Here is a 21,142-nt window from a genome sequence, read left to right as displayed (position 1 = left end):
GTCCCTATACCTTCTGGGAAATTCTCATACAGCAATCTGTCTGTGTTGGATTGGCAAAATATTATGTATTTACAAAGAGGCCTTGAGCTCCGGTGGTTAAAAATGGCCATCTCAGCACAGCTGGACTGCTATTGCACGTCCGGTGACACCCTTATTCGTGTATCCGTCTGTGAGGACATTTCCTACATTTAGCAAGAGAATGAAAAATTATAGATTTCAAATGAGTGGCCAGATTTATGTCCAGAAGGCACCTTTGATACATGGCACTCCTATCTGAAATGGAGTTAAAATCTGCTGCACTAGAAATAAAACTCCCAGAAACCCCTCATGTTCTCTGTTGCCTTGAACTTTATAGAAACAGATGTTTTGACCATCTGGGTTTAAGTTAGGGAAGACATGAGCATCCACTTATTAACAGTGAAGTCAAGCTATTCTCATTCTTTAATATTCAATAGTATTATTAGTCAACGGAATTAAGTGTCCTAACTGTGGCTCATCCTGCATCTGCAGATGGAGTTCAACGAGAAGGAATTGCGCAGAGAAATAAGCTACGCAATCAAAAACATACATGGTATCAGGCAAGTGATTCCCATTTTCTGTCCTCTGCTCCGGCTACTAGAAGAAGAAGAAGGTTTATAAACGGCTAGCGAAGTAGCCTTTTCACCATCTGAGCTGAGCAGAGCACGGAGGTGGGAGGAAGAAGTAGGAAATCCTGGTTTGGGTTCAATGGTTAATTCCCGGGATCGTCATTCTTGGTCTTTTTCAATTAGAAAAACAGAAACACGTCTGCACTCCCAGCCCTGCGAGCTCGAGCCGGGACCCTTGTTCTCCAGAGCCTTCCTCGCAGGGAGGGAGGCCTGACGTGCTCATAAGTCATCGTTACTTACCCGGAGACAGGGCGGATTGCTTTTGGCTGGAGTTGTGGAGCAAGATTGGGAAAGATTAATGAAGGTGGTAACTTTTGAGTCGAACCTTGTCTGTTTAGAGGACAGGAATGATTTCAGTTGGCAAAGGGGTGCTGTGTGTGTGTGTGTCTGTATCTGTGTGATGTCTCTCTCTCTCTCTCTCTCTCTCTCTCTCTCTCTCTCTCTCTCTCTCTCTCTCTCTCTCTCTGTGTGTGTGGATGGGGTAGGGAGCAATGCAATGAGAATGAGAGGCTGGAGCGTGTTGGGGCTGGAGGATGAAAGGGCTTGAAGTGCCAGGACCAGTGCCAGGCAGAGGAGGTGCCGTGCAGTCCACGGAGCCGGGGGTCGCACACGTTGACTGCAGTTAGGAACATAGACCGGAGAGCAGAGGACGGGAGGCTGGGAGTGGCCCTGGTGCCCAAACTTACCCTTGTATAACATGCATTTACTTTCTTTAAAAAACTAAAATAGAGGGGAAAAAAACAATTTAAAACACATTGCTTGAGTTCATGTCCGGAAGGCTAAACAAAATGTAAGGGAGCATATGTTAAATTGAGATGTCCTGAAGCCAGGCTGATAAAACTTAGGTTGCCCACTTCGTGGATTATCCTATAGGCGGAAGCGCCCCCTGTCTGTAGGCAGTGGTATCTCAGCTTTAACAGAGCGTGCTGCATGCATCCACGGCCTGTGCACCCACGTCCCCTGCGCCCACGTGCTCTGCGCCTACTGCCCTGCACCCACGTGCTCTGCATACACGTGCTCTGCGCCTACTGCCCTGCGTCCGTGTGCCCTGCGCCCACGTGCTCTGCATGCACGTGCTCCGAGCCTACTGCCCTGCGTCCGTGTGCCCTGTGCCCACGTACTCTGCATACACGTGCTCTGAGCCTACTGCCCTGCGTCCGTGTGCCCTGCGCCTACATGCTCTGCATGCACGTGCTCTGCGCCTACAGCCCTGCGCCCACGTGCTCTGCATGCACGTGCTCTGCGCCTACTGCCCTGCATCCATGTGCCCTGCGCCCACGAGCCCTGCCCACACAGGGCCAAGTGGAGACTCCTTGGGGAACAGAACCTGAGAGGGCAAAGCCTGACCGTGAGTGTGAATGTGATGAGTGATTTCCCAAAGGAGTTGTGACATTTGAATGAGCTATTGTTTTAAAATGGAGACAGTCTCTGCACATCTCAAATAGTGCGAGTACATAGCGTTGACCGAGTGAGAAAGGGGAACATCTATAACCAAACCCGGTCCCTCTCGCCTCCACAGGCCCCCCCGCGCGGTCCCTGTCCATGCTGGCCCTCTCCGGCCGTCCTGAGAGCATCTGCGGTGGAGCTGGGTCCTGCTCCTTAGCGGGCGCAGCTCGTGTTTCAGCATGTCTGTCAGGTCACAGATTTGGGGTCACAAAATATTTTTACTTAGCACTTCACTTGGCTTTTAAAACTCCTTATGAGTAACATTTTTGTGGACTGTAACTGCCAAAGCGCAGCACTCCGTGATGTAGATTTCTGATGTCAGTGAGCAGCCACAGAAGAGACTGGTGGTTGCGATTATTCTGGAGTTAGTTTGCCCCTAGAACCATGGTCGGCAAACTGCGGCTCGCCAGCCACATGCAGCTCTTTGGCCCCTTGAGTGTGGCTCTTCCTAAGCCTTAGGAGTACCCTAATTAAGTTAATAACAATGTACCTACCTATATAGTTTAAGTTTAAAAAAGTTTGCTCTCAAAAGAAATTTCAACCGTTGTACTGTTGATATTTGGCTCTGTTGACTAATGAGTTCGCCGACCACTGGCCTAGAAGATGGCGCTGCCCTGTATCTGAGACATCCTAACAGCATGCCTACCTAGGCCCTAAAGTACACGTGTGAAAAGCGTTGTGCCCAGTGGATTCTGTTGGATATTCCAATAGCAGAAACCTCCCTTGCCCACTGAGGACCGGATGGCTCCTTCTCCGCCTGTACATGCTGAGAACCAGCGATGAGCAAGCGTGGGAGACAGTCCTTGTGGGATGAACACAGTCAGTGTGATCGTGACACTTCCTACCGGTGTAGCCAGGGGCCAGCATGTGCCCCGATCCCTGCTGAGAGGTGTTGGGGTTCAGAGGGGGAAGGCCTGGCCGGCAGTAGGACCGGGGCAGGCGCTGTAGGACGTGGTCTCATGCGGGCGGGATGTGGACGCGCTCAAATTGCGGGGATTCCGAAGCGACCATCACAAGACGAAGGCAGAGACCTAAACCGAGCGTGTGAGTGTGTTCGTGCAAAGGCAGAGGGCCCTGTGTGGTGGGAACATAGGGTGCACGGGAGGCTGGAGGAAAATAAAAGGAAGGGTAGGGTCAGATGGGGAAGTTTTTTATGTCAGACTGAGCAGTGTGGACTTTATCCCATATCCGAGGTGGAGAATTACAGTTCCAATCTGGTGTGATCGCTACAGTTAGAAATAGAGGTGAACAGAAAGTAGATGATTAGGAGGGATGGAGAGTAAAGCTGGTTAAGGGAGTGTTAAAAGCAATTTCCCGAAAGAGACATCATAGAGTTGAGTGTTGCAGGGAGAGGCGTTAAGGCGGGAGAGGTGCGAAGAGGAAGGGAAGAGGGTTTAGGAACAGGGAGTCAAGAGCTGCCGGTCTTTGAGGATGGACCGAGCTCAGGGTCCGGGTTCCCTCATGGACTCTTTGTTTAAATATGAATAAGCACTTTCTATGAAACACACACACGTCTGCTTTCCCGGACTCCTGCACAGCACAGGGAAAGCATTGTTCCGATACCAATTTGAATGGACTCTAGCCAAATGAAAAAGGCACGTGCTATTTCGTTGTTGTTGTTGTTTTTTATTGTTTGTAAACTCACCATTTCAACATGCTGGGTCCCAGGTTAGTTCTACTTAACTGCTTTCTTTTTCCTCCAGTTCCCCTCCCACCTCAGACTGGGACCCACTGCACTCACTATAGCGAAATTTCTCAGTAGCGTCAACTGTCTCAGGGCTCAAAAATGAGGACCGTTTCCTGCTTCATGGAGGGCAAGAGAGGATTGCCTTTGGAGTACTTTAGAAAGAGAAATGTCAATTTAGAACATTTCCATTGTAGCATTCCTTTAAAAAGCTGTGAGACTGTGAAATGAGACAAATTAATGAGAAGGCCAGATGATATGCTATATAAACACTTTGGGATCTATTTTTAGGTAATGTTAATCATCTATAGAACAGAATGTATTATGAAATATTAGTATTAAAGTTATTACAAATGATACTGTGGCTAGAATAAATCACTCTGTAACTTTTAAACTAGGTATTCATGCTTTCTTTAAGTGGCCTGTCAATCAAAACATTTTCAAATGAGTACTGGATATTATTATTCATTTTAAAAAAAATCTAACATGCGGCTCTCTTTCTCACACTCAGGACAGGGCTGTTTACTCCAGACATGGCGTTTGAAGCAATAGTCAAAAAACAAATTGTGAAGCTGAAAGGGCCTTCCTTGAAGAGTGTAGATCTGGTAATGCAAGAATTAATCAACACTGTCAAGAAGTGTACCAAAAAAGTAAGCTTGAATTACTGACCTTTCCAACAAGTTTCTGTTTGGTTTACCCCTCTTTCCCACCCTGCAGCATGCCTCCCTTTGCCTGACTCCCTCCACTCTTTTGTTAGAGAAGGTGATGTGTTTGCTCAAGGGGAAGGTTGTGAAAAGTACTGAGTGGGACTTGATCTCCTGGTAGACGGCATATTGTCTTCTATCATCCATTCCACATAGGTTGCTTAAGCAGGTCAACCTCACTTTGGAAGAACAAGGTGTATGTCCTAAACTAATTTTCCTTTGGTGTATACCATAAATGAGGGTAATTGTTAGGGGAAGGGAATCATTGATATTGTGAAGGGAATTAAGGAAAGTTTCCTAAATTTACATGAATTCCACTTGAACCTGGACATTCTGGGAAGGGGCAGAGTGGTCTAAGAGCTTAGCCTTGGGAACCTCGATTCAAATCTTGGCTTTGCTACTCACCTCTGTGTGACCTTGAATCCCTAGAGGTTTATAATTTCTCTGAAATGGGGATGATGAGAGTAAATACAATACTACCTTAGTGCAGATTAAACAAGATGATGCCTGCGAACCATGGGCCCTTAATGCATTAACTACAGTAACTGCTCAGTCAATGGTGGCTAATCTATTAATGGCCATTACCACCTATAACACCTATTGAACTGGGGGACTCCTCACTGAAGAACTTGGCAGAAGTGTGCTGGATTCCACCCATTCCATGGGGACGGAAAAGGAGGGCCCTGTACTGGAAAGTGCAGGAAGGGGGTGAGTGATGTTTGGGGTGCGTAGATCTAGCCCCATTGCCATTAACACTGTACTTTGATCATTTCTTAAAAGAATAGATACTTCTAGTTTGTCAGTTTTGTTGCTTTCCCCTTTCTCTATGGTACTATGAGTAACCTCTCTGGAAACGAATGGGGAGCAGGAGAAAGAATGAGAGAGACAGATAATGTGACTGAAGATGAATTTTGGTCCCCAGTGACTGGCAGAACAACTCAGATGAAGAAGAGACGTAAGTGGTGAAAGAGGAAAGCAGGCTGAAGTCCTAGACATCAGTGCAAAAAAAAAGCAAAGGCATTCCATGACCAGTGTGGGATCCAGAAGAGGCTCCGGAACTGCAGACCGGCTCCAGGCCTCTTCCAGTTCTTCCACCAGGTTCCTTCCAGCCTAGTCTCTGTTCTCCAGAGTAAGCCATGGAAGCAAAGGGATTGAGGAAAGGGAAAGCATGCACCTGGAGGAGAAAAAACAGTCTATAACAGCTCTCCATTTGGGAACCTGAAGCCAGTTAATAAATAATACTCCCCGTCCCCTGTCCTTGCCTATCCCTCAAAATGCAAGTAGTCTTGTCTCCTGACGAGTTGAAGCTTTCTTCATTGGTCTCCTCTTCCCTGACTTAGGGAGTTAACCAATGCTTTTAACTCCATCAGACACCCAGCCTGTCTCCCTCAGCACAGAGGTCTTCAGCCAAAGGCTCCTCCGGGTGCCCAGGCAATGCTGCCCCACCAGCTAAGCTGGCCTCTTTCTGAGGGCCCCTTGTGTTGCGGCCGTCCTCAAACCTGTTTTAGCTAGTTGTAGTTCTTATATAAACTGTGTAGTTTAAATGAAGAGTAAGTAAAGTGATCCGGTGCAGAAAAAACCCGAGTTTTGTTCCTCTGAAAACTCAGCTTTGGAGAAACTTGATAAAAGATTAGCTATGTAAGCTTTGCCGTCGCCCGGGTCTAGGTGGGACAAAGTTAAAAGACATGGGGGAGTCGTACAAACCTAGATGGGCTCTGCGTTCAGCTTCTCCCTCCACTTTGAAGAAAGCAAACTTGTAGATTACGGATGTGGTTTATGGGAGACAGAAGACGCATAGCTCCTCTCAGCAGATCCATATGCTGGGAACGGGCCTTGGCCTTACATCAGAAGGTTGGCACATGTGTGCACATTTATGTTTTGAGTTATAGAAAGTGTTTACGGTATGTATGAATAATTTTTTTTTTATCATTTCCAATTGCATCCAATTTACTGGAAAAGCAGCAGTCGGTCCTGATGGCATGGGATGAGACAGCTTGTTCTGGACACTTGGTTTCTGTCCTTTGCTGTCCACCCTTTGAACCGCCCTTTCCATTATGTTCTCTGTATCAGTGGTGATTGTGTATTTGTACTGTCTTCTCAAAATATTTTACAGTTTGTCTTAAATGAAACCTCACTTTTTCCCTGAGATTACTGTTTACCTTACAGCTCTCTTCACTGAAGAGCATTTATTGGCCCAAACCCAAAGGATCTAGGGCCCAGATCATTTGTCACTTGCCTACTTCTCCTTGTGTGGCTTCCAAAGATTGTGCATTAATTTTCCTGTAAAGTCTCCCATAAGGTCCTTTGGCCTCTGTTTTCTTCCAACCTACCTGTCCCCTCCTGGTTTTATTTTCTTTCTTGACCATTGTTACCAGCCTGTGTCCAATCAGAACAGAGTTGAAACCACAGCGTGATTGTTAAAAAAATACATATTTTTATTGATTTCAGAGAGGAAGGGAGAGGGAGAGATAGGAACATTAATGATGAGAGAGAATCGTTGATTGGCTGCCTCCTGCATGCCCCCTACTGGAGATAGAGCCCACAACCCGGGCTGGAATCAAACCCAGGACCCTTCAGTTGGCAGGCCGATGCTCTATCCACTGAGCGAAACCAGCTTGGGCGACCACACTGTGATTTGATAACAAAAACAAAAAGCTATCTACTGCCCTATTCCTCTCCTTTTCTTCAGGGCCAGCCTTCTTGGGGAAAAAGTAGTTTATGCTTACTCTCTTTACTCTCTCATCTCCAGTTAGTTCCTTAACCCTCTGAAATTTGACTTCTACCCTCCTACCACTCTGCTGAAATAATTATGGCATGGTCATCCAGAGACTGATTGCCAAATCTAATGATATCCTTATCCCTGATACTGTGGTCCACTCTCTTTTTGAAGCTGACCCCTCTCTCTTCCATTGGGTTTTCTTCCATCTCCTTTAAGAGCTCATCCACTGTTGCCGGCCTCTGCACATTGACGTCCTGTGGAACTGACTCCTGGTTTCCTTCTGTCACTGTCCTTCCTGCTGACAGGGCACATCTCCCACAGTCCAGCTGCCACATAAAATACTCTTGATTTCCAAATCTGTGCTTCAGCTTGAGCCTCTCTCTTGAGACTGTCTACTCTACAGTCTACTGCAACTATTCTCTTAAGACGCTGAGCAGTTTTTTTTTAAAAAAAACTAAATTATTCCACTGGCCTCCTAACTGATCTTTCTACCAGTCTGGCCATCCTCAAACTCATCCTCCCATAGCTGTCAAAGTAGCCCTCTACGATATGGACATCTATTCTCCCCGTTGTCTCAGTATTTACTCATTGGCTCCTCATACCTTGAGAGAGTTCATTCATTCATGGTTGTGCGTAGTTTTGCCTTCTGGACTCTAAATACTTCTCCAGCCACACTTGTTGTCACTGTCTGCTAGCTCCAGTCATTCTGAGTGGTTTGCACGCCCCGGAAATGTTTTTATGCCCTTAGCATTTGCACACGTGGTTCTCTGTTTAGATTGTCTCTTTTTCGTTGCCTGTCTTCACCTGCCATCTCCTCTCATTTTTTAAGATCCAGTTCAATCATTGTCTTTTCCCCCCCAAAATCTTCCTGTGAGTCATCTGTGAACCCTTTCCTGGTCTCTATCCTTACTTGCATCTCAGGGCTCCCAATGGTGCCTGGTGTTCACTTCATCATAGCAATAATGACACTGCATTGTCACTTGTGTGTCATTTCTTTGCTTAGGTGAATGCCTTTTCTTGCAGATTATAAGTGCCTTCTATTTATTTATTTTAATTTTTAAAATTTTCATTGAATTTTTCTGGATGACACTGGTTAATGGAATTACATGTTTTAAGTGTGTAATTCTATAAAACATCTGTATATTGTATTGTGTATTTACCACCCCAAGTCAAGTCTCGCTCTATCACCATTTTTCCCCCTTTACTCTCTCCCACCTCCCCCACCCCGCTTTCCCTCTGATATAATCGCCATACTATTGTCTGTATATATGAATTTTTCTTTTATAAGTACCTTTTAAAAGAAGAGCTGTGTCTTTTATTTTCTTATCCCTGGCACCTATCCCAATGACTAATCGTACATAAGAGGCCTTCTACAAATACTTATTAACAATTTAGATGTTCAGAGGAGAACCTGCTGCTAAAGAAACCTCTGCTTCGTTTTTAAAGAATATTTTTATCATTCTTTTTAAAATGAAAATTTGGACAGGTTTTCTTTCAAATACCTATTCTTTGCCTTGTTCCTCATTTTGATGTTCTTGTTGTTTGGCCTTATTATATCTATCTTCAAGTTCTTTTACTTCAGAACTGGTCTTATTAAAATCTTTTGCAAAGCAAAATAATTCCAATTAAATTTGAGAATTCCACTTGACCCCTTTGCACATGAGCCACAGAAAGGTGACCATACAGTTTATCATCTAACACAGTTCAGTTCTGAAAGTGAAAGGTGGGCTATTAACACTTTCCCTGGCGTGAACTATAATGAGACTCCCCTGGTAAGTCTAACGGATAGTTGCTCTAGCTGTATTGTGACTTTATATGTAAAACAACAGTATTTTCATTTTCAGGTCCTCATGGTGGATGAGTTATGTGTAAAATATTTAATTTCTCTTTCCTAAGCCACGTAAGCAAACATCAGTGGAAAACATGGGAATTATGTGTGCCCAAATAACAAAGCACGGAGCTAGATTCTAACTTGCACTTCCTCTGGGCTGTTCCTCACTGTTGTCTTTGGGAGGAAAGGGCAGAAACATTCGAGCTTTATGAGCTGTCTGGCTTCCCTCCAGGAACATCCCCACTTCTGACTTTTCTGGGCATCTGCTTCCAGCTGCTCTTCTTACCTCCTCTCCTCTAGAGCATCATCCCAGGGTGCTAAGGTTCTTTTCAGGAAATACTGAGAGGAACATCTTGTTTTCTCAACCAGAGTTTAGCAACTGTGCCATTTATTGGCCTCTTGGGAAACCACATTCTTGGATCTCCATCAGACCAATTAATTGATTTTTTTTTTTCACTGCTGAGAAAAAAGAAAAAGAGCTTTGCAAGGAAATAAGAAAGATACCTTAGTTGTTTGTTAGAAATACAGAGAAAATTTTCATTAAAAAGGTCTGTGAGAAGAGATGCTGGGTTTTGTGGCATGTTAGGTGAGTAAATATCTGGCCTGAAAACCCACAACTAACTAAACGTTGACTCCCAAGTCCTGGCTGTGGCTTTCAAAGGCCCCCAATGACCTTGCCCCTTTCCATCTCTGAACCCCTCCCACTCTCCCCTTCCCTCCGTCCACTCCAGCTATGCTGGGTTCCTTGTTTCTTCAACAGGTCAAGGGGACATGATAGCCGGGTCTTTGCACTTCTCATTCCCAGGGTGGGAAATCCTCTGTCTCAAGATATCTGCACACCTCATACCCTTGCTTCCTTCCAGTTTCTGCTCAAATGCCAACCAATTAGTCTTTCTCTGACTCTTCTATTTACAGTAGTGTGCATGCATGTGCACACACACACACATCACTGCTCATCTACTTACCACACTTTGTTTTCCTTTGTGGCACACATGACCACATGAGCTTTACATTATATGCCTGTTGTTGTTTTGGTGGTGGAGGAGGACAATTCAGAGACTTGAGAGTGTAAGCTCCATAACTTAGCAGCTTGGTTTGCTAAGCTAACCGCTCTATGTCCAGCCCCTTAAACAGCCAGGTTTTCAACAATAACCATTGAATGAATAATCCAAAAAATAAACGAATCACATCTCATTGACTCAGCAGGTGATGATTGGCTGAAGCCGCCACTTGGTTAACTTTCCATGAAAGGTTGTAGGATGGAGAAGAGTGACACAGCACGCTGTTCAAATAGGGTTTTCTCTTAGGTCTGGATAGATCTACTATGGTTTTGACTCTGTGGAAAAAGATTGGCATTTCACCTCCTCTGACAGCTGCCCAGTCACACAGACAGGGTTGTGCTCTGTGTATAGTAGATGCCTCAAGTAATAGGTCATGGTACTCAGGTTTCAAATCAGGCTGATTATTAAAGAACAAACCTTTTATTGGGTATTATAGGGAATTCAAGCCAGGGATTTGGCTTTTAAGGGGTAGGAACAGCACCTTTTTGATGTTGGTGTTGCCTGTTTTTTAAACCCTTTTTAAAAATTGAGATGTAATTGGAATGTAGCGCTGTATTAGTTTTAGGTGTATAATAATAATGATTTGATATTTAAATACATCATGAAATGATCCTCACAATAGGTCTAGTTAAGATTCATCACCACACATAGTTACAAAACTTCTTTCTTGAGATGAGAAATTTTAGGTCCTTCTCTCTTAGCAACTTTTATATGTACTATACAGTATTATTAACTACTAGAGGCTTGGTGCATGAATTCATGCACATTGAAAGGAAATTAATTAGAAGAAATATATATTTTTTAAAATATATTTTATTTATTTTTTACAGAGAGGAAGGGAGAGGGATAGAGAGTTAGAAACATCGATGAGAGAGAAACATCGATCAGCTGCCTCCTGCACATCTCCTACTGGGGATATGCCCGCAACCCAGGTACATGCCCTTGACCGAAATCGAACCCGGGACCCTTCAGTCTGCAGGCCGACGCTCTATCCACTGAGCCAAACCGGTTTTGGCTAGAAGAAATATTTTAATATCATTATTTGCCCTTTCTCTATAATAGAAGTGTCAACCAAATTCACGATTGACAATGATAGATCAAAACACACATATGCGATCGGTGCCAGCTAGAACTTTATATGTATTGTACATGCATGAGTCAACTTAGCCTTTTATATATAGAGAATAAACTTGCTTAATAAGACCTGCTTTCTGATTTAGCTAAACTTTTTCCAGCTTAGTGAAGCACCCCAACTTCTCTTTCAGGTAATTGTCAGCCACACAGCAGTAAATATCAATACAAAGCAGATTATTATTGTAGATCACACAGGGAGAACAAAGGGTAAGATATTTAACTGCAGCAGTGTTTGACTATATTCTGCACAGTGAGAAAACCTGAAGTCATTTTCAAGGTCCACCATTTCTTCTTTTCAGTCGGGTCAAGTTTCTAAGCTTTCTAAATCTCCATTTTCTGGCTAATGAAAAGAAAATAGGATTCCACCGAGTCTCCTATCTACCTACTACAGGACTTCTGTTAGGCTCAAATGAGATGAGGCACAGGAAAAGGCTTCACAGACATTTGGTTAAAGTGTAAAATGTTTCCACCTGGCTATAAAACAAGTCGTGTTACTGGGCTGAAGAAACTCCAAGGAGGCTAGTTGTTAGGGACAGAAGCTGGGCGTTGCTATGTGACATCATTACCTGGCACCCACACCCACTGTTTCTGGGCTGGGCTGAGCTGTGGGCTGCATTTTGCACCATGGGGTCTTGGCAGCATTGGCTGCGATTTGGTGGGGTGTCACTCTGGGGTGGTGGTGGGGCCTGTATCCCACTTGGGGGAAGCCAAGTGTTGCTTTGTGGGTGCCAGGTCCACGGTGCCATTTCTCTGCAAATGGCCAGTGTGCATCACGGCAGCTCCTGTGTTGAGCGTCTGCCCCTGGTGGTCGGTGCACATCATAGCAACTGGTTGGATGGTTAGACACTTAGCATATTAGCCTTTTATATGTATAGTCATCATAGTGTATATTACGTCCCCAGGATTTATTTATTTTGTAACTGGAATCTTGTACCTTTGACTCCCTTTACCCATTTGCCCACCCCAACCCTTCCTGGACTCTGATAACCACCAATATGTTCTCTGTATCTATGAGCTTGGTCTTTCTGTCTGTTTCCGATTTACAAGTAAGATCATACAATATTTGTCTTTCTCTTGTCTCACTTACTTCACTTAACATAATGTCCTCAAGGCCCATTCATAATGTGGGAAATGGCAAGATTTCCTTCTTTTTTATGGCTGACTAATATTCCAGTAATCTCATTTTTTAATCCCACAAATCATTAAAGGATTTATGATCTTTGTAAATAATTCTTAATTTATAATTTACCTTTACTCCTGCTTTTCCTCTTACCTTCTGTTTTGATTTTTCTTTTAATATGTCTACCAGAGATAAACTTGGAAAGAGATGAAAACCTGTTTATTATCTTTGGGTATTATTTTGATATAGTGTCACCCCCACTCTGACCTCCTGTTTGGGTACTTTCTGAATTACTTAGCAAGGTTATGTCTCTTCTGAATACCTTTTAGTTTTACTTCGCCCCAGCTTGACCTGTTGGTTTTATTCCTTAGCATTTGCTAAATAACATGAGTTTTCGTGTCTCTGCTTAAAGAAATGGTATGTGAGGTATATGATGGATGCACATATCGACATACCACATGTGATCTTCCTGTATATACCTCATCATTTCTCCCACCAATTGGCGAAAATATTTGACCTTTAGAGATTTAGGATTTGTCTACATGGAAAAGGAGGGCTAACAGTATTGTTTCCTCTTTGATTGCTTTCCCCAAGGCCACGGAATGGGACCTGGCTTCTCCATTCTATCAGCTTAGCTTAGGTCTTCTGAGACTTCCCATATGCCACTTCTGAAATATAGAACACTCAATAACATATTTTCCTATTTACCCCTGCATAATTTCTCGACCTCTTTATAATAGAGTTGTTTCTCATCTTTGATCACCTTTGCAAATGCTTCTGTTTTTTCCTTTTTTAAAATAACAAATTTGTTGTGCCCAGGTAAGCACTTTTGTCATCTCCTGAATAAATACAACATTATGTTATATATAGCTAAAGGATTACTAGGGATTTGGGGGCAGGTTTTAATAGACAGAAATGGAATAAAATTATTATGTACTTTTAGGAGCAGTAAAATCATTATTGCTGTTCTGTTTGTAGTGAGTGGCTAACACTGGAAAGTTTATAGCTTTTTGATCAAAACAGAGCCCATATCTGTAGTTCAGCCAAGCCAATCAACTCAAGTCATGTGCATAAAAAACGTTTTGTTCTGGTTTTAGTTTATTTTCTCAGTGATGTGTGCTATGGAACTATGAACAGATGGCTACCTAATGACCTGAGTCTTTGCTTAAGGCATCGAACTGGTTACTCTTGAAGGTATGGAAATTTTGCCTGGTCTCATGCCTGTTCCAAGGGAAATCTGATAGCATGGCTCTCATGATCTAATTAATCAATGGTTAATAAGTTTAATAAGTGTGTAATTTTTGTTTTATTGGATAGAAATGTCTTTCAAGTGATTTTTTTCCCCCTCTAGGGTAAAAGTAGTTCATGCTCAAAATTAAAATTTTATATTGATTTCCCACCAAAATAATTAAACATTACCCTAAATAACACTCAAAACACTGGATTTTATTAAAACATATTTTTATGTGTGTTTTTAAAAATTATGGCACTGCTTTCTCTCAGAATATGTATAATTAACCTTTTTTCTTAGAATTCTATATTTAAAGTTTTGATCCCTAAAGTCATATATATTGTATTGTTTTTTAATCTCTTTTTAAGAATATTCAATGTAATTTGAATGATAAACTATTTAGAAGTAATTTACCATTTGATAGATGGCCAGCTTTGTTTGGAAGCTTCACTGTCATAATTTAGGCATGAAATCCTCTAAGGCAGCGGTTCTCAACCTGTGGGTAGCGATCCCTTTGATGGTCGAATGACCCTTTCACAGGAGTCGCCTGAGACCATCCTGCATGTCAGATATTTACATTACGATTCATAACAGTAGCAACATTACAGTTATGAAGTAGCAACGAAAATAATTTTATGGTTGGGTCACAACATGAGGAACTGTATTTAAAGGGCCAGAAGGTTGAGAACCACTGTTCTAAGGTCTCTTCAGAGAAGGTTTGGCCATTTCTTTCTTTCTTTCTTTCTCTTTTTCTTGCTTTTTAGAAACTATTTATTTTTTTGCATTAGACTTGATCTGTACAGTCAACCTGCCACATGGGACTGTAAGGTTTTTAAGACCAGGTGCTTTGACGTCAACTGAGCCTACAGTTGGCCTATAGCACGGGCCCAGTGAATGTTCAATGAAGGACTGATGTGAAATAAATTTAGAAATATAAAATGATGATAGCCAATAGTAATTCCTTGATCCTATATAAATCAATTTACCAGAATATTTAAACAATGAATAAGGAACTACAGGTCTGAAGATGGTGTCTTCTGGATCAATATTTTGGCCTATGTGATTAGAATTTTGATGAATTTGTAAAGTTATTCATACAACTATAGGCTTTTAATTCAGCATCCATAGTGAAAAAGGTTAAAAATTTGAATGATTTAAATTGAGAAAATGTATTGCACCTTAAGTAAGAGACATAGGAGAGATGAGGGAATAAATGAGCAGTCAGACTCTAGTATCTTTTATTTTATTTATTTTTTAATATATTTTTATTGATTTCAGAGAGGAAGGGAGGGGAAAGATAGAAACATCAATGATGAGAGACCATCATTGATCGGCTGCCCCTTGCACGCCCCCTACTGGGGATTGAGCTCGCAACCTGGGCATGTGCCCTTGACCAGAATCAAACCCAGAACCCTTCAGTTCACAGACTGACACTCTATCCACTGAGCCAAACCAGCTAGGGCATTTTAATTTATTTATTTATTTACTTACTTATTTATTTACTAGTAGGCCATTGGAGGGAATCGCAGTGTGATGCTGAGAGTCGCGCTGTTTCCATGGGAGCCGTGCTGTTTCCATGGGAGCCGTGCTGTTTCCATGGGAGCCGTGTGTCTTCCGCAGGAGGCAGAAGCAAGCTGCTGGCTCCCACAGGAGCCAGGAGGGAGCCACACCGCTTCCGCGGGAGGCGGGAGGGACCCGCGCTGCTTCCGCAGGAGGCGGGCCCATCGTCTCCTCTCCGGGCCTGCACTTGGCCGTGGAGGCTGCAGGCCAGCCCCCCTGTCCGTGTCCGCACCAGCTCTGGGGGGCCGGCCCAAGCCAGGTGCGGCGACGAAGCAAGCATTCCACCAGGCTGCTCATGCTGCCTGCTTTCAGTGGCCACCACCTTGGGACTGGGGGGACTATGGCAGGGCTGAGAGGACTGGACGCTGCCATCTTGTGGCTATGGGTGCCGCCATATTTGTGATGGAGTGATGGTTAATTTACATATTACCCATTTTATTAGATAGGATTTTTATTTTTTATTTTGGAGAGAGGGAGAAACATGGATTTGAGAGCATAACATCAACTGAGAGCTTGAACCCACAACCTGATCAAGTGGCCTGACCAGGAATTGATCAGGCGACCTTTTGGTGCATAGGATGACACCCAACCAAAGAAGCCACCTAACCAGGCAAATGCTAGTATCTTTTAAGACTAAGTAAAAGGCTGTGCACCCTGAGCTAATGAAACAAGTGGCAGAAAGTCTCATCAGAAGTCATTTGAATATCAGTAGGATGTTCCATTGTGTATTATGAAGAATTGGGACAGGAGCATTGCATTCGAGAGCCAGCAAAAACATTTTGGTTTTACATTCTGCCTGATCTGCCCCTGCTTACCATTCTAACTTTGCCTGAAACCATCCTCCTCCCTGTCTGTGATGACCTTTTAATTATTTTTTTAAAAATTAATCTTTATTGTTGAGATTATTACAGATGGCTATCTTCTCCCCCCACCCCCATAGCTCCTCTTCACCCAGTTCCTACCCCACCCCAGGCCCTTGCCACCCTATTGTCTGTGTCCATAGGTAATGCATATGTGCATATAAGACCTTTGTCTAATCTCTTCCTGCACACCTCCACACCCCCTTCCCTCTGAGAATCATCAGTCTGTTCCGGTTCCATGCCCCTGATTCCATTCCATTTACCAGTTTATTCTGTTCATCAGATTTCTTATTCATTTGATTTTTAGATTTAATTGTTGATAGGTATGTATTTGTTGTCACTTTGTTCATAATTTGTATCTTTACCTTTTTCTTCTTCTTCCTCTTCTTAAAGAATACCCTTCAGCATTTCATATAATACTGGTTTGGTGGTGATGAACACCGTTAGCTTTTTCTTGTCTGTGAAGCTCTTTATTTGACCTTCAATTCTAAATGATAGTTTTGCTAGGTAGAGTAATCTTGTAGGTTCTTGCTATTCATCACTTTGAATATTTCTTGCTGAAGATAGTGTAAGGAGCCTCTGGGAAAACTTCAAGTGTACCAACATTCGAATTATAGGGGTGCCAGAAGAAGAGAGAGAGAGCAAGATACTGAAAACCTATTTGAAGAAATGACAGAAAACTTCCCCTACCTGGTGAAAGAAATAGACTTACAAGTCCAGGCAGTGCAGAGAACCCCAAACAAGAGGAACCCAAAGAGGACCACACCAAGACACATCATAATTAAGAGCAAAAGACAAAGAGAGAATCTTAAAAGCAGCAAGAGAAAAACAGTTACCTACACGGGAGTACCCATATGATTGTCAACTGATTTCTCAACAGAAACTATGCAGGCCAGAAGGGAGTGGCAAGAAATATTCAAAGTGATGGATAGGAAGAACCTGATCTTTCACTTCTTTCACTATTCATTGCCACTGTCCCCCACACATATTCCTGTGCCTGGCAAGCTCCATTGTCCCACAACTATTCCCATATAGCTTTTCCTGACTAAGTCTTCTTCTAGATTAGGGTTCTTTAAACATCCTCGTTCATCCTATTCTTTTTCTTCTGCATGTTGAAAACAACTGTCATTCATTCATTCACTTTTGCAAACTATATTTTGGATAATTATCGGAATAATTTAGATGGGATAAGTGATTGAAATGCATTATTTCTACAGTTTTGCCAAAAACATGTATATGCAAATATATCTGTTGGGGAAGAATTAAAAATAAATGAAATGATCTTTGTGGTTTCTGGAATGGATCATCATCAAAAGGGTGACAGACGAGACCCTGCGCTCTGGAGTCTGAGACTTGGGTTGGAATCCTGGACCCACCAATTTTAAGCTGTTTAATCTTGAGCAAGTTACTTAACCTCTCTGTGCTTTGCTTTCCTCCTCTATAAAATGGTCTTAGTAGGATCTATTGTTTTGATTGTTGTGATTTTTTTTAATGAGTTAGTTCATGAGGCGTTTAGCACACAGCCTGAGACATGGTGAGCACTGCCAGTCATTGTCATCTTTTCATGCTCATTCCAGTTCCCTTCATCTTTGTCTTCTCTCAGGTTCTAACTCTGTAGAGCATAGTGCTACATGGTATCTGGCCTTCTGTTTCTTTGTAGAGAAGTTTCCTCTGGGTACCATAGTTACCTCTGGTTATAGCTCGAGGAGCCCCTTCTCTCACTCCACCATTCTCTAGAGAATTCCACTCCTGCTACCAGAATTGTGATGCCTATCTTTTATAAAATAAATCACTTATCTCGTCTTCTTTTTTTTGTGGTCTAACTTTTGGAGTATTAACACTCAGATCTATTTTTCCTGACAGCTGGCAAACTTCCCCAGGCTGTGCGAGGAAACAGAGCGGATTGTGGCCAACCACATTCGGGAGCGGGAAGGGAAGACCAAGGACCAGGTGAGAAGAGGCCTTCCCTGGTGGCCAGGGGCCTCGTGGGGAGTGTAAGGTCTCCCCAAGGAGGTCTGCTGGTCTCTACCAGTCGGCATTATAATGGGAAAAAGAATAGTTAGAACACAACCACATATGTTTATTTTTACTTATTAATAAATTTTATACATGTGTTGCTATACTAACATCTTGTATATGTTAAGGATATTAACAAATATAAAGACTTTAGAAGGATGCAATTTAAAACACAGTAATAGGAGTTCCATTATTTTTTCTCAGCACCCCATAGATCATAATGTGTACCCCTAGCATGTACACAGCCCACCTTGAAAACCACTAACACTAATCCAGAAACAGAGCACTTTTTCTTATTTAAGACAGGATTTTTAAAATTTTAATGGGCCCAGAGATGGGAGCCAAGATTGTCCTAAATTCCTAAAATGCTATGCAAAATGTTCAGTGTTCTGCTTTTCTTTGTCTGAGAATAATGGACAAAGCTATTCATTAGCATACCCAGGGAAACTTTCATTGAAAAATAAAAACTTTTAAGAACAGTCCCTTTAAACATTTCTATTTTGTAGAATATGGTTTGTAAGGATTGATCTTGAAATTGTCTTCCAATTCCAGCTTGGCTCTGTGAATCCAAAAGATTCTTTTCAAGTGAAGATAACTCATTAAAAAAAGGGAAGGCCTCCAGGAAGATAAAAGCTTCTTAAACTTAGGTGGATTTTTTTCTGTTATTTATAATTCATTATAATGGGGAACACGATGGTTTCAGATGCTGGTAGAGGCCAGGACACAACTGCAGGTGTGACAGCAGGGCCAGTACCCTGTTCTCTCAAAGTCCCAGCTTGTCCTTGTCAAATCACTCTTGGACCTGTTTTCTCATGTATGACATGGGATGTAGGCCTGTGTGCTCTCGGAAGTCCTCTAGAAGTTATAATTGCAAGATTTTGTGGTTTTCAGGTGAGTGGGATGAGAAGGAAGGCAGAATAGAAGCGAGAGATAGAGACAGAACACAGGGAACATGTGCAGCCGAGGCTGAGGCGAGAGGGTGGGGTGGGGTGGAGGGACAAAGTAGAGGGAAGGGCTGGAGGACCAGCAGTACTGTTTTCTCGATGAGCTGCGGATTCATTGCCACTCCTTTTTATCTTTGTGCTTTGAAAGTCCATTAACCATTATTCATAGTTTTCCCTTGTTTTTCAATGTTCACACCTGTGGAGTGCCAAAAGTGGAGCAAATAGGCTTTGTGACTTAGGGATAAATAAATAAAATCAATGTTAACTCAGGAGCCAGTGAAATCAAGCCCACATATGTCATGCTGAGGTCCAAAGTTTCCCCATCTAATGCCATGGCTGCTGCCTGACCAAGAACACTTAGGTTCTAGTGTCAACTGTGTTAGAAACTGACTTTGAGTAAATAGATAACCATTTTAATTCAGTGGCTTTATTCTAGAAAATTTGAATGATAATATATCCTATTTAGCTCTTCCCTGAGATGACAATATTGAGGGCATAGTATCATTATTATCTTTGTGTCCATAGCTAACTGAGTTGTTAATGCCTTCCTGTTTCTTAGCGTTGTTAGGACTGTGGGCCCCGGGTGCCCACAGCCTGAGTTTGAACCCAGATCTCCTATTTACTTTCTGTGTAAAAAAACACATTATGTGGGCATCTTCCCACTTCGGTTTCCTCACCTTCAAGTGGGATCATGATGGTCGTTAACTCACAGGCATCTTGTGAGGATGAGATGCAATAACCGAAATATGGCTGCAGCTCATCAGTCATTTTAGTTGTTTTTGCCAAAGAGCCATGACACAGTAGGTATGAGGAAGAAATACCTTTTCTCCTTGCAAGGGACCCTGTCTTTCCTCTGCAGCTCTTATGTGCTGATTAATCAACTCTCCAAGGGGGAGACGAGACGGGTGGTTGTCTTCTCCCAAGTGACCACCTCGGCTGGCCCGAGGAAGCTAACACTTGCCACCTCTGACAGGAACCTGTGTGGGAGCACGCCTGGTTCGGCCGGGTGAGCATGCCCATTTGCACAGCTCTCACATCTGCGTCCTGCACTCCATTCTGCCTTGGTGCCCCCTCCACCCTCACCCTCGTGGTGGTCGAGAGGCCAGTGTCCTCAGGCCTCTGCACTAGAACTGTTGAGAGCTGTTCTTATATATATATTTTGAAATGGAACTATTACAGACTGCTGCTCTGGCAGCTTTGTGGGAGGAAAAATTCTTCAAAATTAAAAATATGGAAACCCATAAATCAGTCGGTGAATTTTTTTCTAAAACAAAGGGCTTTTGAGTACCTGTATGTGCCTGTAATTCTTCCAGGTGCTCCCAAACATGAGCGTGCGTATTGAAGTGGTCAGCTTTGTGGGCGATGACTGCCCCCAAGCATAGCTTTACTTTTCTTCAACTCCGTATTCAATAACTGTGGGTGAGACAGGCACTGAGAAAGTGAAAAAAGTGAGAAAAAAATGTACTCTTTTCATCCCCCATATGTGACCTGGCTCGTTTCCTGAGATGAACACAGACTCCTAGTTTCCAGGAATATGAATGAGAACAGCCGTAGTTTTTATTTTTCCACTTTTTTTTTTCCTACACTGCAGTCCAAGTTAATGTGCGAGAACGTCCAAGACATTCATGACAACCCTTGGCAATGTTGAGAATTATGTAGATATTTTGCTCTTTATGTTGGTAACAATTGACTTGTGCTTCAATTCAATGGTTTTTTCATACAAACTCCTGACCAAGTGGATTTGAGAGTATAACAGAAGATGGCTTCAGTATGGGAAGAATTGAGGCACTACCACAGATAATCCAATAAAGATCACTCTTCCTAATTCTTTAGTTGTCTTCATTAACAGAAGAAACCAAACTATCTGATGGTAGGAAATTTCTCATACAAGTATTATGTTTCTGGCCCAGTGGCCTTCACTTTATGTTTGGAAGTGAGGGTGGGTTTGGGGTGAACCATTTACTCATCTTGGAAGGTCCTCTTGGGACTTAAAGCAAGATTTGATGAGGGGACCAGTTGAGATTCCCCACAAAAGCAGAGCCTCAGAGCCCACAGCATTGGGCAGTGCATGAGAAACCATGGCCGCATACTAATTATATGGGAATAAATTGTGCACTTGAAAACAAACTGTTGTTCAGAGCTGGGAGATAGTTCTAAAATTTACAGCCACAGGGATTTATTGGAC

The 21,142-nt window shown here is 42.8% G+C and overlaps 1 protein-coding gene across 8 annotated transcripts in view; it reads left to right on the top strand.

Annotated features, from left to right (window-relative positions):
• The window catches only part of DNM3 (dynamin 3), a 372,210-nt gene that overhangs the window by 107,519 nt on the left and 243,549 nt on the right, over nucleotides 1-21,142 (top strand). For all 8 annotated transcript variants that reach the window (XM_059675119.1, XM_059675122.1, XM_059675121.1 and 5 more), the window contains exons 9-11: nucleotides 511-578; nucleotides 4,289-4,427; nucleotides 17,861-17,947. In XM_059675119.1, the coding sequence (XP_059531102.1) occupies nucleotides 511-578; nucleotides 4,289-4,427; nucleotides 17,861-17,947 (294 nt within the window). The remainder of the gene's footprint in view (nucleotides 1-510; nucleotides 579-4,288; nucleotides 4,428-17,860; nucleotides 17,948-21,142) is intronic.

The sequence above is a fragment of the Myotis daubentonii genome, chromosome 18, assembly GCF_963259705.1.
Source record: "Myotis daubentonii chromosome 18, mMyoDau2.1, whole genome shotgun sequence".
Taxonomy (NCBI): Eukaryota; Metazoa; Chordata; class Mammalia; order Chiroptera; family Vespertilionidae; genus Myotis; species Myotis daubentonii.
The sequence above is the reverse complement of the archived record's forward strand: the minus strand, read 5'-3'. Positions and strand labels throughout refer to the sequence as shown.